This window comes from Spea bombifrons, chromosome 5, assembly GCF_027358695.1.
Source record: "Spea bombifrons isolate aSpeBom1 chromosome 5, aSpeBom1.2.pri, whole genome shotgun sequence".
Taxonomy (NCBI): domain Eukaryota; kingdom Metazoa; phylum Chordata; class Amphibia; order Anura; family Pelobatidae; genus Spea; species Spea bombifrons.
In genome coordinates, this window is record NC_071091.1 from 7169788 (window position 1) to 7186497 (window position 16710).

Sequence of the window (16710 nt, forward strand, 5' to 3'; positions counted from 1 at the left end):
AGTGATGGGAGTGATAAAGGGCCATTGGAACACAGGAGTGATGGGAGTGATAAAGGGTCTCTGTACACCTATGAAGAGATTCCATTAAAAAATCAGCCGTTTCCAGCTACAATAGTCATTTACAACATTAACCCCGTCTGCGCTGGATTTCTGATCCGTTACATGTAATTTTAATGGAAAAAATTCTGTTAAAAACAAGGAAATTTCTAAGTGACCCCAAACCTTTGAACTGTATTGTATATACTTAAAGGTGCTCTTCCACTAATCAAAAAAATTGTTCATTTAATAAAAAAATCAGTTCCTACAACAACAAGTTCCCTGCCTTTGTGTCACATGACAATTAAGCAATCCCTGAAGAAAAATATTTTTTCCCAAAATTCACATAATTATAGAATTATTTCTGCTTTGGGCAGTTAACAGTACGGGAAATGATGATCTAATGCTGTGTTTATTTCAAATGAATGAAAAATTTAAGAAAATACATTAAAAACATAAAATAATATATATATATTTAAAATATCCCTGATATCCCTACTTTTTAGTCATTAATATCACTTAATATTTAGAATTTAAAATTCACTTTATCCAACAGATAACAGAAAACATTATCCCCTCTCATTCCAAGTCCTATTCCGAAAAGGTTTGATCTGTTTTTGCCCTTTTTTAATTTAAAATCTTAAAAGCCTTTGCATATATAAATACACCCTGGCCATGCAGCGATGCAATGACCCACATAAATCCAATTTCTAAGCCTACTGGATAAATCGGGACACTCTGTCCATGGTACTGAATAAAAAAAAACATCAGATCAGAATATCTCAATAAAAAGTTTTCTTTGACAATCTTTGAGCTCCTCAACACTTCTATTAGCATTACCAATTGCAACATGCCTAGAGTAAAATAATAATTATTATTTATTATTAATATTATTAATATTTTATTTATATAGCGCCATCATATTCCGCAGCTCACAGAAAGAAAAGTGTCAACGTTACTCTAGTGAACAATTTTTAGGTTTAGGTCAAGTAGAAAATATTTAAACCAAAAATTCACATGACTTCAAACTGAACACAGTGACTTTGCCACTCCATCCAATAAAATTCCACTTTTTTCCAGGGAGGATAGATAATTTATTTGCTTTTCGATACATTGTTACCTTAAAAGTCACATAGTGGCCCTGTATACTATATCTGTAATATATATATAAACAGTATGCTTACACCCGGTCTACCAAACCATTTTTAAGATATATTTCATGGTGGATGATACACTGGTGTACTGGGTTCCTTGGAATATAAGAAAGTTTAATGTAACGGGACATTAAGAAACGGTGTCACCATTTCCAATAGTGTTTTTTTTTAAAGATGTGATGGCTTCTTCCTTCGCTGGGTTAGAAGCTACTCTCACTAACAGGGGTTCCAGTATAAGATGTTTTATATCTGTGAGGAATCTATTTCATAGGCAATATATACAGTACATTAACCCCTTAAGGACAACGGTTGTCCTTAAACCCATGACATGTACAGGTTTTGTTGGGAAGGGATTAATAGGATCTGGGCACAGAGAGCAACCATTGTGTTAAGTATTGGTGTTTAAGTAGCAGTTTTTTTATTTGGGCCGCACAGGGTAGATTTGGCTGTTCCAGCGCATTAAACTGCCTGTTTACAGCACAGAAACTAATACTTTGCCTGAAAAAGAATGCTGGATAACACAGAGCAGATAAGTTATGCAGACAGTGATTTTTACTTAGCCATATCTTAACCCTCTGTAAATAAAATACCCCCTAAACGGCATTCAGGACTTGCAGTATTCTACCCCATCTCATACCTCCCAACATTTCAAATACCCCAAGAGGAGCAATTTTAGGGAGTGTGATTAGAGGTGGGGGACTTTGTAACCTGTCTATAGCCACTCACACAGTAAGACAATTTATTTACACATTGTAATTTACAAACACAATTACTGTTGTTTTTATACACATTGTTACTTTAGGTATCCCGCTCATACCCCGCTCATACCCCGCAAACATTTTGAGTGCCTAGAAAAGAGGGGCATCAAGAAAGGAAAGAGAGGGTCGGAGAATGGGGTCCAAAAGTGACTACCCCCACCTCCAACGCAGGGACAGTTTGGAGCTATGGTTTCAAACCCTGGTCCTGATCATATGCACAGAAGAGCTATTTCCCCTGCAGTAAAAGGCTGGCATGGGGAGCGAAGGGCAATTGTCTGTGTTCTGCAGGGCAGTTAGCTTTAGCTCTGTCTGCTATGTACATCCGATCTATCTGATACGCTGCTGGGGCTGTATACAGGGCTCTGTGCTACCCCCAGGGCATGCATTGTCTGTCACACACCATGCTCAGGGAGTAGAGCTGCCCCTCCCCCCCACCGTGTTTACCGTTTCCATAGCAACAGTCCCTGCTCAGCCTGCTGCTGCAGACTCAGGTTAGTACGAGAAGACATTTGGGGTGCGGGATTACATGTTCCCTCTAAATCTATGTGCTCCCTCCATGTGTGTGTGTGGGGGGGTGATCATTGCTCGGCTTCTGGCACAGGAAGGGTTAAACCATTAAAGACTGGGCTTGGAGTTGTTAATGGCGCGTGGCATTTGGTGGCTGCAGAGGGGGGGCTTGAAATTAAATTGTATTTACGCCTTCCAGAGAATATGGAATCGCTACACTCAGGAGACGTAAAATAAAAATACGAGTAAAATAAAAGTGTCTGTATTTGTCGAAAGTAAAAAGTAGTATTTTTCACAGGATTCACATTGTATCCTCTGCTTTGGGAGGGTAACATTTCTATAACCTGTCTGTCCGTCTGTCTGTCTGTCTGTCTGTCCGACCATTAACCCTTTTAAAAACAAATAAGTAAACGTCAAAATAACAGGAAAAATGAGAATTCTACTGGAACCTTCGCTTTAATTCTTTGTTTAAGGTTATTTTAGCAAAGCGTTGGGTGCTCTCAATATCTTCTGCCCTCTTTAAACTGTGGTAATTAAATGTATTTATTAAAGGCACGCTCCAGCCATCATATGCATTTCATTACAAATGATCAGAAATCGAATCCGGCCCCAGAGGACTGATTGCGATTTTAGGAGATCAGGCACCCGGTGTGCCGCTGATCAGTAGACTGGTAACAAGGGAGATCCGCGATCTCTCCAACCCGGCCGATTTGGAGGTTGTGCCGAGCCAGCGTAGCCTCCATAGACTGCTTTTAAAGGAGCTGTGCACCTTTAAGTCATGGACCTCTGCGATATGACATCATATAACGACACACTGCAGTGAGGATGATGTCAGACCCAAGGTAAACTCGTCTCTGCACATGATAGCTGAATCTCTATATATTCCAGTCTCCGTCCCCCCAGCAGCTCGGTTCGCGGGGGGACAGTTCGGACAAATGCATTATCATTGCTCACCATTGCGCACGCTCGCCTCTCGTCATGTTAGATTTCTAGAGGGTCTAAAGCGACCACCTCCCCACCCCACCCCACGCACAAAGCTCTCCCATCTTTAACAAGTACATACTTTTACCCTTTTTTCATAATTTACCTTTCTTTACTCTTTGGTAATTGTTTTGTCATTGCCTTTGTCATTGTTTGAAAGTAACCCGGTCACATTTAATGCACGTAAAACATCTCGTTAATCATTCACCGAAGAACAAAGCAGGTTTGCGTTGTGTCATATTTCGTCTCGCTGCAGGTTTGCCGAAGAATGGATGGTCATTTAAGTTCAAGGCCGCCCAGACCCTGCGTTACAGCCACAGAAGTACCAAAAGCTCCAAAGGTAAATTACTTTTGCATATATTAACGGCCATTCACTTTTATGATCCGCGTTCTCCGGTAAAAGAAATTGCGTCACAAGGAATGGTTTTTTTGGATGTCCAGAGCCGAGGAGCGTATCAAATATTAGCAAAAACATGCAATAACTATCTTTGGATCAACATTGACTTTTATTGTTCTGTTAGCGGCCTTGGACATTGGAGGGATAAGTTAAAAAATACCCTGCTTGTTTTCTCCTGCTTTCACCAGAGCATTGACAAGGGCAATACCAATTTCTCCCCTATGACATCACGCTGTGACATGAGATGCCCATATGATGTCACAAGACATCACATGCTGTATAACTCGCCTGACGTAACTGATGGCCGAAACAAAGTTTTAATGCGGGGGGGAAGGAGCAAATTTCCACTTTTTTTTTTTATTATTATTTGGAAAAATGTTCAACCAGCTTTATTAATAAAACACATCACAGCTTCCACTGACCACTGCAACAGTGCTATATAATAAAAAAAATCGCTACAGAGAAAGAATACTGGTCATTTTTCACTTCGTACCAGAAATACTCTTTTTACGTAACGCGAACTGTTTTGATTTTTCAAGATAAGGGCAAAAATGGCGTAGCGTGCGTGAAAAGAGATGTGAATGCGTTTGCCCATCATTGGGGTTCAGAAAACCAGTAAAAAAAATTATTTATAAGGAAGATGATTATTTAATTAGCTAAACGTATTAATTCATGTTTAGAGAGAATATGTGCGTTCCGTTAATAAAGCGGAAACGGTCACTTTTAGAGCTTTTCCAATAACTAAATTAATTGATGAAAGCTGTCTATAGATTATACTTTACTGTATAGGAGGTAAATGTTTAGGAGGTATTTACTTCTACGAATTTGACGTCTATGGCGTAAGGTGGCCATGCCGGCATTAACTCATCACCTCTTCATGAAGGCCACCAGAGCCAATCAACAGCAATCAGCAACTTATCGATAGGGGAGAGGTGGGTTAATAAGCATTCAGATCCTGAGAACAGGGGGTAAAGGCGGCTGCTCTCATGATATAGGCATAAGATGGCTTTTTGGTACCTATAAATTTCCTTTTTTATCTGTAAACACCATGGGTTTATGTAGTGAATAGAATAAAAAATATACAATTTGAAAATAATGACAGATCTGATTAAATATTTGCTTTTAGCTAACATTGGGTTTTGTTTAGTAATACTTTTTCAGCACTTTACTAAACTTTGTAAGTTAAAACTAGCTATAGGTTTCTGGTCACCATACGTTGTGAATAAATGATAATTTTTTGTTATAACCCATCTTTCTGTAGGGTGCGTCTTATAAGCAAGGACCACTTATACTCACAGCAGTGGCGTTACAAGACCACATCTTACAGAACCTTCAGCTACGGAACCTTTCTTTAAGTGATCCATTTCATGCAGTGAAACCGGGGAGAGAGATTAACCATCGACTTATCAAGAGAAAAGGGGTCAAGCCCATTATAGACACTGGAATCAGAAGGAAGGCTACTACCAAGCCTAAAGTGGCTAGAGCCGAGGAAGAATATATCCTGGATCCTTCTCCTCCGCCGCTAACTCTAGGCAAGTGATGATTTTATCAATTTCGCTTCAGAATACAGGTTTTTTCTTGAGTTACAATTTTTTTTTACATCATTATGAATCGTGAAGCTCCATGACCAGTGAGCTTGTGATGCGAGCACGGTTGGCCCTATATGACGCCTAGTTGGCCCAGCGATAATGCATGCTGTTCATGCATCTGGTCCCTTCATGTTCAAGATCTCCAGGCCGTTGACCTCTTCATATTACCCTCTCCATACAAAGCACCCTCACCCAAGTCGCCCATCTCCTTCTATCCAACACTCCCTCCACCTCCTGATAGCATGTGTTAATTGTACAGTATATCGTCAGTTTTAATGTTATTGTTGGTTTTCACTCTCCGCTATTGTTATAGTGCTACTGAATACACAAATGTAATGGAGGTGTAAAAGGAGCAGAAGGATGCCTATTTATAAATGGGGGGAAGAGGCCATTATGGTGGGATACGACAGTGAGACCTGAAGAGTCCTAAGACTACATTTAATGTTAGAGCTTCATAATTAAGGATAATGGTACGGATTTTAACAGTGAATCTTTCATAATCTCGATCGTCAAAGTAAAATGGATTTGGTCGCGATCTCCGGGGGCAAACTGGCCAAGCCGCTCAAGCAAAGGATGGGACGGTGGCTTTTGGTGAAGCTTTTTGACTTCATCATCCAAAGCTATAAGAGTTCTCAATATGCCCTGACTTCCCTTACGAAAAAATTACTGGAGTTTTTCTGAAGTAATACTGCAGTTTTTTGGACATGAAATGTCTGCATTTGTACTTCACTGTACTGCAGTTTTACTGCAGTTATTTTTGTACGGAAGTATAAATGCAATAAAGTTACAGTACATTGAAGTACAACTGTAGGTTTGCAATATAAAAAAAGTGCAGTAAATGTGCAGTAATACTGCAGTAAAAGTGCAGTATTGCAGTTTTTTCATGTCCAAAAAACTGCAGTATTACTTCAGAAAAACTGCAGTAATTTTTTGTAAGGGTTGGTTTTGCTTATAGACGCCTGGTACAGCCTAGATAATGGTCAGCTCTTTGCCTAGAAATGCACAGCTCCTAATAGACCCGAATCGACTCATGGGAATGAATCTCTAAATATCAGGAATGTTGTATTAAAGATAAAATATCCGTGTCAAACCATGCATAGCGGAAGATGATCCAAGCGACGTCATGTATCTAGATCTTCATTGGAGAAAAATGAATGGAAATGATGGGAAAATTACCATAACAGACAGCCACCCCCTGAAGTATCTGCTGTATTACAAGGCTCGGTGACACGTAACAAAAAGTGCAGTTCGTTTCTAAGAATGGATAATCCGAGGATTCCGCTAAATATGTGAAAAGAAGAGTCCTAGAAAAAAAATCTCATGCTGTTTTCTAATGGAGATTTAACGAATGTGGAAGAACACAAAAAAAAAAATGGAGCGCACAGCTTTGTGGCTCAGTCACACTCTGGGATAAACTCGGCGGGATAATCTCCGTAAAGACTTGTTGACACGAGTGTGGGGTCTGTGAGTGGGAGCTTCATAATCCTCTTTGCCAAACGAAATGAGGTCCTCTGTATGCCTGGCCTCCTCTCGACGGGATCTAATAAAATCCAAGATAAATAATAACTCTTTAAAATTAATCACTTTCACATCCCTGAAAACACACACCGAATGTGTTCTGGGGTTTTTTTCCCCCCATTTTTTTTCTGTTTAATCGTCTTCAGTAGACTTTTTTTTTTTTTTTTTTATTCTTGTATCTTTTTGTATTTTTCTTACGGAGCCCAGGAGGCCAGGATTAGTTACATAGTTACTAGAAGACCCAGACGGCAATGTTGCAGGCACATTAGGTCAAAGAAAATACACAGAAAGGGGAGAGCACAATCTAAAAAGTATAACGGGCATACAAATTCAGATTCCCGGGTCGCTGCTAGAATAATAATGACCAATCAATACACAAAACGAAGCAAGAATCGAGCGCATTCCCAGAAAATACTATTAAAAAAAACTATCTAAGGCATAAACATTGGGGATTCGGTCACACTATATGGCCGTATATTTCTTATCCTACAACTACGTCATATGGTGTGACGCAATTCCCAATATTTATGCCTTAGATATATAGGTGTTTTTTGAATAGTTCTTGATTTGTTTTGTGTCCTTATCGGGCATTTTTATTCTAGCGGCAACCCAGGAATCTGAATATGTATGCGATTTATGCTATTTAGGTTGTGCGCTCCCCTATTTTGTATATATATATTTGTGAAATGTCATCTTTAGGAAAACGTTTTATTAACATATTCGACAGCATTCTGTGTAGAACCTCATCATAATGTTTACTTGGCGTTGTTTGCAGCTCAGAAGTTGGGAATTGTTGAGGGCCCTTCAAAGCCGCTCACTGCCGACGAATGGATAAAAGTGAAACAAAGGTCTATCGACCAAGGAGACTCATCCCAGCCATGTGTGATCTGCAAAGAAGATTTCCAGCTCCATCCACAGGTATCTGTGCTTTGTTATATTCGGTATAAAGTAGGACCATGAGGGTCCGGGTAAGAGATGCTACCGAGGCTTTGCTATTTAGTAACAGCTCTCCATAATGTAAATCGGCCATTTACAACCCAAACCGACCCATTAAGCAGCGGTATGATCAGCCCCAGGAAAATTGGTACAGGGACTCCTCTCCGTCTGAACTTGAGACCCCAGGCCTAGGCCAGAACCCGCCGTTATTAACAAAGTTCTAGAGCAGGGGTCCTCAAACTGCGGCCCTCCAGCTGCTGCAGGACTACATCTCCCATACTCCTCAGCCAGCCCCTTAGCTGAAGGAGCATTATGGGAGATGTAGTCCTGCAGCAGCTGGAGGGCCGCAGTTTGAGGACCCCTGTTCTAGAGCGTGTAACCCTCAGATCGGAACAGAGCTAATTTTTTTTGTTTGTCTTTGTTTTGTAGGTGCTGATTTCATGCTCTCATGTATTTCACTTGGTAAGATGAATGTTTTAATCATATAGATGCATTTCCCATGAAACAGACCGCAGTATAAATAAATAACGTGCTACAATCAACTAGTTTCAAACCGCTCAGAAGTATATATACTACTTCTTACGTCACTTTGATGTGCTGTAAACATTGCATTTTGTGAGTGTTAACTTTTCCGCGTTTTCTGTTCTTGTATAAAATGATTCCAAAATTCCACAGAATGCCAAATAGACATGAAAGCATAATACGATCGAGGGGTTGAAATAGCGCCACTTTTTATATGAGTTCTTTCAAAGATAACACCTTCTGTAGCAAGAAATAAACTTTTTTAAATATTCCAAAACTGGGTATTTATGGTAATTGGTCTTTGAAAGGCGATTTATTGGTATTTTCAGAAAAATCACATAAGAAATGTTATGGCCTCTTAATTTGCCCAGGGGAAACTAGTATAATATTCCTTTTATAATAACCCCCCCCCCCCCATTTTGATAGGGTTATGAGCATTTACCAAAACATCATGTGTTCAATACCTACGGATGTCACGTGGAAATTCTGATTATTTAGAAGTTTGAGAATTAAGACACATAGCTCTTAACGCTGATTTTCAGCTAAATGACTTCCTTTTTGTCAGGCGTGCCTACAGGCGTTTGAAAGGTTTACCGGTAGGAAGACGTGTCCGATGTGCAGGAAGGATCGCTATCAAACCAGAGTCATACATGATGGAGCTCGACTTTTCAAGGCAAAATGTGCCACCAGGTAAAGTGTTCTTCTATAACTATAAAAAAAAATGTAAATAGTGTCCAGTAAAAAAAGCCACTTCGTGTTGCCTAAATCCCAAAACCGAGCAAGGATGGGATGGCCTCACTTGGGCGGCCCATCGATGGACAGGCGGCCCACCTATGGAGGTATGGCTCACCCCTTGGCACCTGGGGTTGAAGATACTGCGCCACGCGGACATCATATCCAATTCTGGAAGCAGAAAGGGGATCACAGGAGCATTACATATTTTGTGGCACGTGGAGCAGCTGACCCTCTTGCCCCATGGATGTTACTACCCTGCGCAATGTTATGTGTCCCCTCGGTACTAGCACAACAACACAATGCGTAGGCTGCTCTAAAGACAGGGTCGGGTTCTTCACAGGGCGAGCGGGTCTGCGTGTGTTAGAATGTGCGTGTTAAAGTGAGTGCAGTGTTTTAGTGTTAGTGTGTGTATTTGGTTTGACATAGCAACATAGTCATTTAGGTTTAAAAGTCCATCAAGTTCAACTTTTCTAACGATCTTTCCTGCTTCTGATCCAAAAGAAGGCAAATAACTTTTTTTTTTTTAATTCTGGCACTTAGAGGGAAAAAAATCCTTGACTCCAAAAGGCAATCAGATTTCTCCTTGGATCAAGAAGCTCTAAATATGAATGTTTATTCTATGATTTATACCCCAGTACGTTCTCCTTTTACCCTTTTTGAAGGCATCCGTTGTCTCTGATAGAACCTCCTCTCTCGGCAGTGGATTCCCTACCTTTACTGCCCTCACTGTAAAGAATGCCTCCCTTTGTTGTACGACGACCTCTTGATCTTTGCACATTTTTGTTAACAAACAGGTCGTTTTATAGATCGGCCCCGCTCATATCTATACGACGTGATACTATCCGCTCTAAGAGGCTGTTTTTCAGGTGTATATAGATGTGTAAAGTGTTACGAAGCTGAGATCTGTGGCAAAAGGTGGCAGAACTGGTATATGAATGGATTCCCTGTTCTGATGTTCCTTCCCTTTTTTTTCTCCCATCCCTACAAAAGGCTGTCAGAACAAATCAGGTGCCAGTACTAGACGGGGAGGAAGAAGGGGAAAGTTACATTAATATGGAGGAACAACGTAGATTTTTAATACATATGTTAATTGTTTTACATAAATGTATTTATTGAATGAGCGATGTTATAGAATGTACAGGCTTAGCACTATGACTTTTCTTTTTGTATAGGATACAAGCATGCTGGAGGGGATACATTGTCAGAAAATGGTACAAAAACCTAAGACAAACAGTACCTCCCAATGACCCAAAATTAAGAAAAAGGTTCTTTGAAGAAAAGGTATGTGAAAAAGTCAGCTGAGTTTCTGTTCTTTTGGCATAGATTTATAGATTTCCAGAAAGACCATAAATGTTGAGACATCCATAACATCTTTGAACTTTGGCTCATCGAGGCCCGTCTCATTCGCTATCGATTGCACTTAAAAGCAGTAAATGTCTGTGCAGTCACGGGCCGGCCCCGCGGCGATATACAGGGTCAGTCCGGCTAATAACTTTATTATGTTCGTTTGGAGGGAATGGATGTCGGTGGACGTCAACAAAAATAGAATCATACCGAAATTTGAAGTCAACCATAAGAAGAGTAATGAGCAGTTTGCCAATTTTCCGTTGTTTTTCTTACTATGTTAAAATCACCTTCTTGTTAAAAATCACAATATTTGTATCTGTGTTTCACGTATGAGGTTTAAATCATACAATTATACCTAGAAGTCAAGGCCAGTAGAGTGGGTTTCATTCCATGTCTGTTGTTTGTTCTATTGACTCCATTGGGGATTTTCATGTATAAGGTACCAGGGTACAGGAAGCCTAATGGGAATTTTCCTAAAAAAAATGCTTTTTTTTAGCTGTTTGACCTTTTTTTAAATAATTCCATTAATATTGATCTCTAGATCACATGTAGCTAGCAGGTGGATCCTCCGTGGGTCTTTATCTACAACCCCCAAGATCCACAGTTGGCCGGAGGCAGGATGGCTTAGCAAATAGCTGGATGTCTGCTTGTAGGCAACCCCTTGTATCCACACCATTGTGCTTAGAATATATTTACCGTCATGCCTTTCGCGTGTATTTTGGATGTCCATTTTATCTCTATTATTATAAAGTTACTGAATACTGATGTAGATCTAATGATCTGCAATGCTACCTGTTCCCCCTGTGCTAATACCCCACCTCTAAGGCTCTATTAGCATATGAAGGGGCATTGCTAATTTTACACAGGATTTTTGCCTAATAAGATATATTTAAAGGGGCTGAAAACACTGTATGTCTTCCTCCATACCTGATACTTTGCTCGATTTTCTTCCATTTTTGAGACTTGGGACTTCTGTCCTCTTGGCCGACCCCCTTTCCTCGTCTTTGGACACATGACTCATTTAGGGTCCGTGACGGGGTGCTGCTCGGCAGCATGTGAAACGTGTATGTGTCCTGGAAAACATGGCAGAACACGATCACCGCCATCATCGTTGCGTCTAAAAAAAAGGTCCAATTACACCGTGAGCTTCAATGCCTGTAGACGAGGTCCACCGTGGCCTGTTAGGCAGGTAGTTTACAATACCTTTCACCATATTAATGCCCCCACGCCTTCCTTATAACATAACGTAGAGGTATATGGCCTGAGCATTGGCCCTTATAAACACGAGCTCCGTTCCTGTGAAGTTTAATGTGTCAAGCGTTTCCGCTATGCCAGCCGCAAGACTTTAAAACAAAAATCTGTTTTTCTTGGGGTTTTTGTTTCTTTTTTTTTTTTTTTTAATAATCATGTCATTACTTAAGTAGCGGTTATGTTTTTCATTAACCGGTGCTTTTAAAAAGGCAGTCACATAACATGTCACATGTTTTATTATCTGGTGCTTATTAAGCATTTTATCCGGTGTTTTATCGGATGCTTTTAAATGAAGCTTTGCATTTATTGTGCAGTTGCCTTTATTATAAACACCCATTAAAATGCCCTTTAAGTATCCAACAGCGCAAGAATTAACAAATACTTTAAGCAACAGAACCTCACATAAAATAAAGAATCAAGTAAAAAAAAAAAAAAAAGATAACATTAATAGGAGGCTCAACTGTAATGCAAAAAATAACTGTTTATAAGATATATTCTGGCTGTATTAACTATTTAATTTTTTTAATTATTTTTTTTTTACTCATCAAGAAAAGCTGATTAAAGGGATTAATTTGTACAAAATTTGTAAAAAATGCATAATCGTACGGTTGCAATTAATTCGCACGGATTCCTTGATGAATCATTGGTTTCTGGGTTCGTTTTTTCCCCTTTTTCTTCTGTTTTATTGGCCCAAAGACGTGAACTGAGACTGATATGTTTATTATACGTCTGACAGAGTCCCAGTAGTTTTAAAGAGATCTAAGAGTCCCTTAAAAGGTTACTAAAACGATCTCGTTTATGCCATTATCCACGATCCGTGTGTACAGAAAGCAAACTGTTACCGCCGATGCAATAGATGAGTTTGTGAGCGGCTTTGATCCTTACCTATAAACCGTGCTTGCATAAGCCGTGTAATTGAAGTGGGACATTTTATTACCGCTATAAAATCTTTTTCATATGCATCACATTATCTGTAGCAGAAGTCGATGTTAGTAACTGGCTTTTTTTTTCTATAAGTAGGTAGCTGGGCTGTGAAATAAAGTGGACGGCTATGCGATTTCTCCAACCTTTTCATTTAAATCGCACCAAACATCATAATGGTCGTGGAGTTTATTTAGCCGTCGGGGGGGGCGGGCAAACATTGAGTTGCCAGTTTGATGTGTCTCGGAGGTTCCGTTCTTGGAGGATATTAACCCCATAAAAGCTTATCACTGATTCATCAATACGCAGTAAATTCCAGCCTGCTCATTTTACTTTTGAGGTTTGCCATAAGTCAACACATTAGTATGCAATTTGCTGACATTAAGATGTACGACTTTTTTTAAAAAAAAGAGGAAAAAAAACTCAAAAAAGTGCTCAAAGTTCACCTGCATGATTTTGTTAAATCTCTTAATACATTTGTGGTTCTTTTTACCTTTGATTTTCTATTTTACCTTGTCTGATTTCAGTATTATACGTCTGTTAACACATCTTTTGTTGTTTTTTTTTTTTTTTCTAAAAATGAAATGTTGGCCGCATGGAGAATAAAGACAGGGCGCAGACGATTGCTTCTTTGTCGCATTTTTTGTGTGTTTTTTTAATGGTAATGGATACAAACAGAGGCCCGGGAATGTGTCCCCGTGGTATGGGGCTAGAGCGAACACGACGGCTCAGGGTGACAAAGCTTCTGGATAGAACATAGAACTTGAGGGTACTTTTCTTTTTAGATGGTGTGGTGGAATCCATGTTTTCTGTCTTGTATTTTTAGCAACTGTATAGATCAAAACAGAACAGTTTTGCTGTAGATTCTTTACAAAAAAAATCAGTACGTGAATAGAATTTTTGTATGACAAGAACATTGCAAACCTTGCTTGCCAAACATTGAGTATCATCAATTGATTTACAAAGTTAAAAACCCAATGGGAACTCAAGCAAAATTAGTAGTCAAAAGGGGATGGATGTGAGCCGTAGCTGAGACGGCTAAAACATCTAATATTTGATCCATACGCATATATGAAAGAACGTTTATTAAATATACATTTTTGAGATTGCACCATTGCAGGCAGATGAATGGAGGCATAAAAGGTTTTTGCTCTGACCAGCACGGCCCTCGATGTCAGTATTTCAGTACAGCCCTGTGCATGGTGACTTCTTGCAGCCATACCTGGGAACTGTCTGGATTTGACCCGGAGTCTCCTGGGGAAGCCCCGATATTGGGCAGGGGAGTGGTGTTTAACCACGCCCACTCCCTGCCCAATCGCATTCCTAATTTATGCTATCTGTGGTTAGCCCCACCCCTCACATGGCCTACCACACTGTTGTGTGTACCAAGCCCGGCCCCCCTCGTGAAGCTACTCCCCCGGAATAGGGAGAGCTCTGGGTAGCCTGCCTGCCTTGGGAAGTTCCCAGGTATGGTTGTAACAAAACAAATTATGATGTCATAACCTCATAAGAGGAGCAGACACCTCAAGATGCTTTCCACAATAATTCATGTTCGATAATCCCGCCTTCCAACTAAAATAAAAAAAAGTAGGAGAAATTACACGTTGGAGGAGCAGAGGAGACAAAGATGAGTGAATGGGTGGGAATGGGGGTTCACATAGAGGGGTACATACCTTATAAAACGTAACACTTTAGTCATTTCACTTGTTTGTGAATTAAAGTTTGTAGCATAAATTAATATACTGACTCTACCCGTGTTTTTTTTGTCAAACGGTGTAATAGTTTCAGAGATATTCAGTGTAAAATCTAACTAACCATATAGCAGCGAGGCCCGGTGCCAGCCTGTGGCAGGGCCAGCATCATCTGATCTACTTCCTGTCCTGACGTTCTCGCCCCCCCAAAAAAATCAACCAATCAATGGCAAGCAGCGATTTAAGAAATAACAAATCTAGAATTTTGTCAATTTTATTTTATATTTAATGTAATTTTAGTCCCAGTTATACAGTATCCCAGATACTACAGAAAAACATGACAATATCCTCCCTCCGAAGTATATATCTATCGTAGTTAATCAGTGAACGGGCACGCCTAATCTCCCTATTCATCGCTATGTCATGCATGACCAAGATACGTTTGCATATTTGTTTATCTTAAGTAACAAAAGAACTTTTAGCAAAGATAAATTAGAAACTAAATATAAAAGGCATATACGTGACTGCTTAATTGGTTTACATTAGAGCTCTAATTTATAAAAGCTGTCCAAATCTGTCTAGGAAGAAAATAGACTTGTCTTTTTTTTTCCCCCCCAAAAGAACACAATACTGATGTTATTGGTTTGTTGCAGTATTAAGCGCTGCGATTTCACCTAAGCAAACATGGCTTTAAGCCCCGTGGCTACTCCTTCTGCCTAATGGAAAATTATCAGTAACGTAAGGAATTCGTAAAAGTTTTCTTTATGTTCTTTTTTTTTTATTATTCTTTATTTATTTTTTTATTTTATTAAGTTGAAATATTTTTGAGGAATTAAAAACAGTATTTCAGGACAATTAAATTCACGTAATAGAAATCATTTCCGTATAATACCGGTATTTTCTCTTTAACGTTGTATGCATGTTTCAGTTTTGTAAGCCCTTTCTGATCTAGAAAAGTTGTCTCGATGCCATTAAAGAATGAATGACAGAGATAATACTAATAATAATAACACAAATTTAGGAATCGGGTAAGGTTTTGACCAATAGATTATTTTAATTTTTTTTATGATATAATATAAAAGAAAATATTTTTATTATTATTATTATTTTTTATATATTATATATTATATTATTTATATTTGCAGAGGAAATATATTAATTGTATTCTCACTGTACTGACTTTTCACTATAAATGAAATGCATATACCCTGGTCCTTGAGGGTGGGAAGGGGTTAATTTTTTTTCCCCGAGTACGAGTTTCTTAAATGTTGGCCTCTCACGTGGTGTTTTGAGAACAGAAGTATTAACCCATACGCTATCTTCTAAGCTCACAGAAATTACGGACAGACTACTGCGGTCGTGCGATACGGATATCGATGTCCTATTCAACGAAATTGACAACTCCATCGCCGCCAGTCGCAAAGTGCTCCGGCAGCTAGATCTCCCAAACCTCACTGCACCAAGCGAAGGAGAATGGGAAAAGATACAATTGCAGGTAGGCTGGGCTGCTCTACATTTTATAAAGTAAATACATATTTCTATATTTTCATAGCATTTTAAGAAATTCTCTTTTATTCTGCAGTCTATGAAAAATAATATTTATAAAGGCTTGCAGCGTGTGCGGTCAATCTTTCTAATCCATCCGGTTTTGTCGCTCTCTAGGCTGTCCGGCAGGAAATATTTGACTGTCCGATATGCATCATGCCGTTACATCATAAAACCGACTCGCTTCAGACAGAAGGTCACTTAGGCCAGTCTGTCCGCCCAGCCGTCCTTCTGTCCTGTTCACACATCTTTCACTTTGCCTGCCTCCAGACATTTGAAGAGTTCACGGCGGAGGAGCCCCACGTATGTCCGTTGTGTCGATCTTCATATCAAAAGAAAATAATTACATGCTAATTTTAACTTTTCTAGGAGCAAGGACCACAAAACAGAGGTCCCTATTTATTAATTTTTTTACGTGTACCACATTTAAAAAAAAATATATATTTTTTTTTGTTTTAAAACAATTCTAGTTTTATAAAATGTTTTCAGAGAGCCGTACATTAGTTGTGTCTGTGTTTTCTGGATACCTGGGAACTCTGGGTTTGACCCGGAGTCTCTCGGTGAAGCCATATTTACCTCCATTCGGTTTATTTTTTTCTTTGGTCAGGGTTAGCGACATTTAGCCACGCCTACTCTCCACCCACCACCCACCCACTAAAGTTATAAAATACTTTAATATGCAGCAGACATGATACTGTCCCCGTAAATAAAGCAGGGTTGGTGGAACGGTATTCTAAATCATAATTTCAACATTTAGGTGACGACACCTGAAAATACTCCAGCAATAAAACGAGTGTGTGTGTGTGTGAGTGAGTGAGTGAG

The 16710-nt window shown here is 39.4% G+C and overlaps 2 protein-coding genes across 2 annotated transcripts in view; both read left to right on the forward strand.

Annotated features, from left to right (window-relative positions):
* The first annotated feature begins 304 nt into the window (after window positions 1-304).
* Window positions 305-16710, forward strand: part of DNAJB6 (DnaJ heat shock protein family (Hsp40) member B6) — a 261352-nt gene continuing 244946 nt past the window's right edge. Inside the window, exon 1 of the mRNA XM_053467720.1 lies at window positions 305-314. The gene's annotated coding sequence lies outside the window, so the exon portion shown is untranslated. The remainder of the gene's footprint in view (window positions 315-16710) is intronic.
* Window positions 3679-16338, forward strand: RNF32 (ring finger protein 32). Its single transcript, XM_053467727.1, has 8 exons — window positions 3679-3776; window positions 5095-5365; window positions 7716-7858; window positions 8306-8338; window positions 8964-9088; window positions 10306-10414; window positions 15671-15838; window positions 16006-16338. The coding sequence occupies exons 1-8, from the start codon at window positions 3705-3707 to the stop codon at window positions 16240-16242; spliced, it is 1158 nt and encodes a 385-aa protein (XP_053323702.1). The 5' UTR covers window positions 3679-3704; the 3' UTR covers window positions 16243-16338.

Coding starts and splice junctions, on each gene's coding strand:
- RNF32 (XM_053467727.1), top strand. CDS start 3,705: ATGGATGGTCATTTAAGTTCAAGGCCGCCCAGACCCTGCGTTACAGCC. Junction 8,339..8,963: donor GCTCTCATGTATTTCACTTG/GTAAGATGAATG, acceptor CCTTTTTGTCAG/GCGTGCCTACAGGCGTTTGA. Junction 15,839..16,005: donor GGGAAAAGATACAATTGCAG/GTAGGCTGGGCT, acceptor GTCGCTCTCTAG/GCTGTCCGGCAGGAAATATT.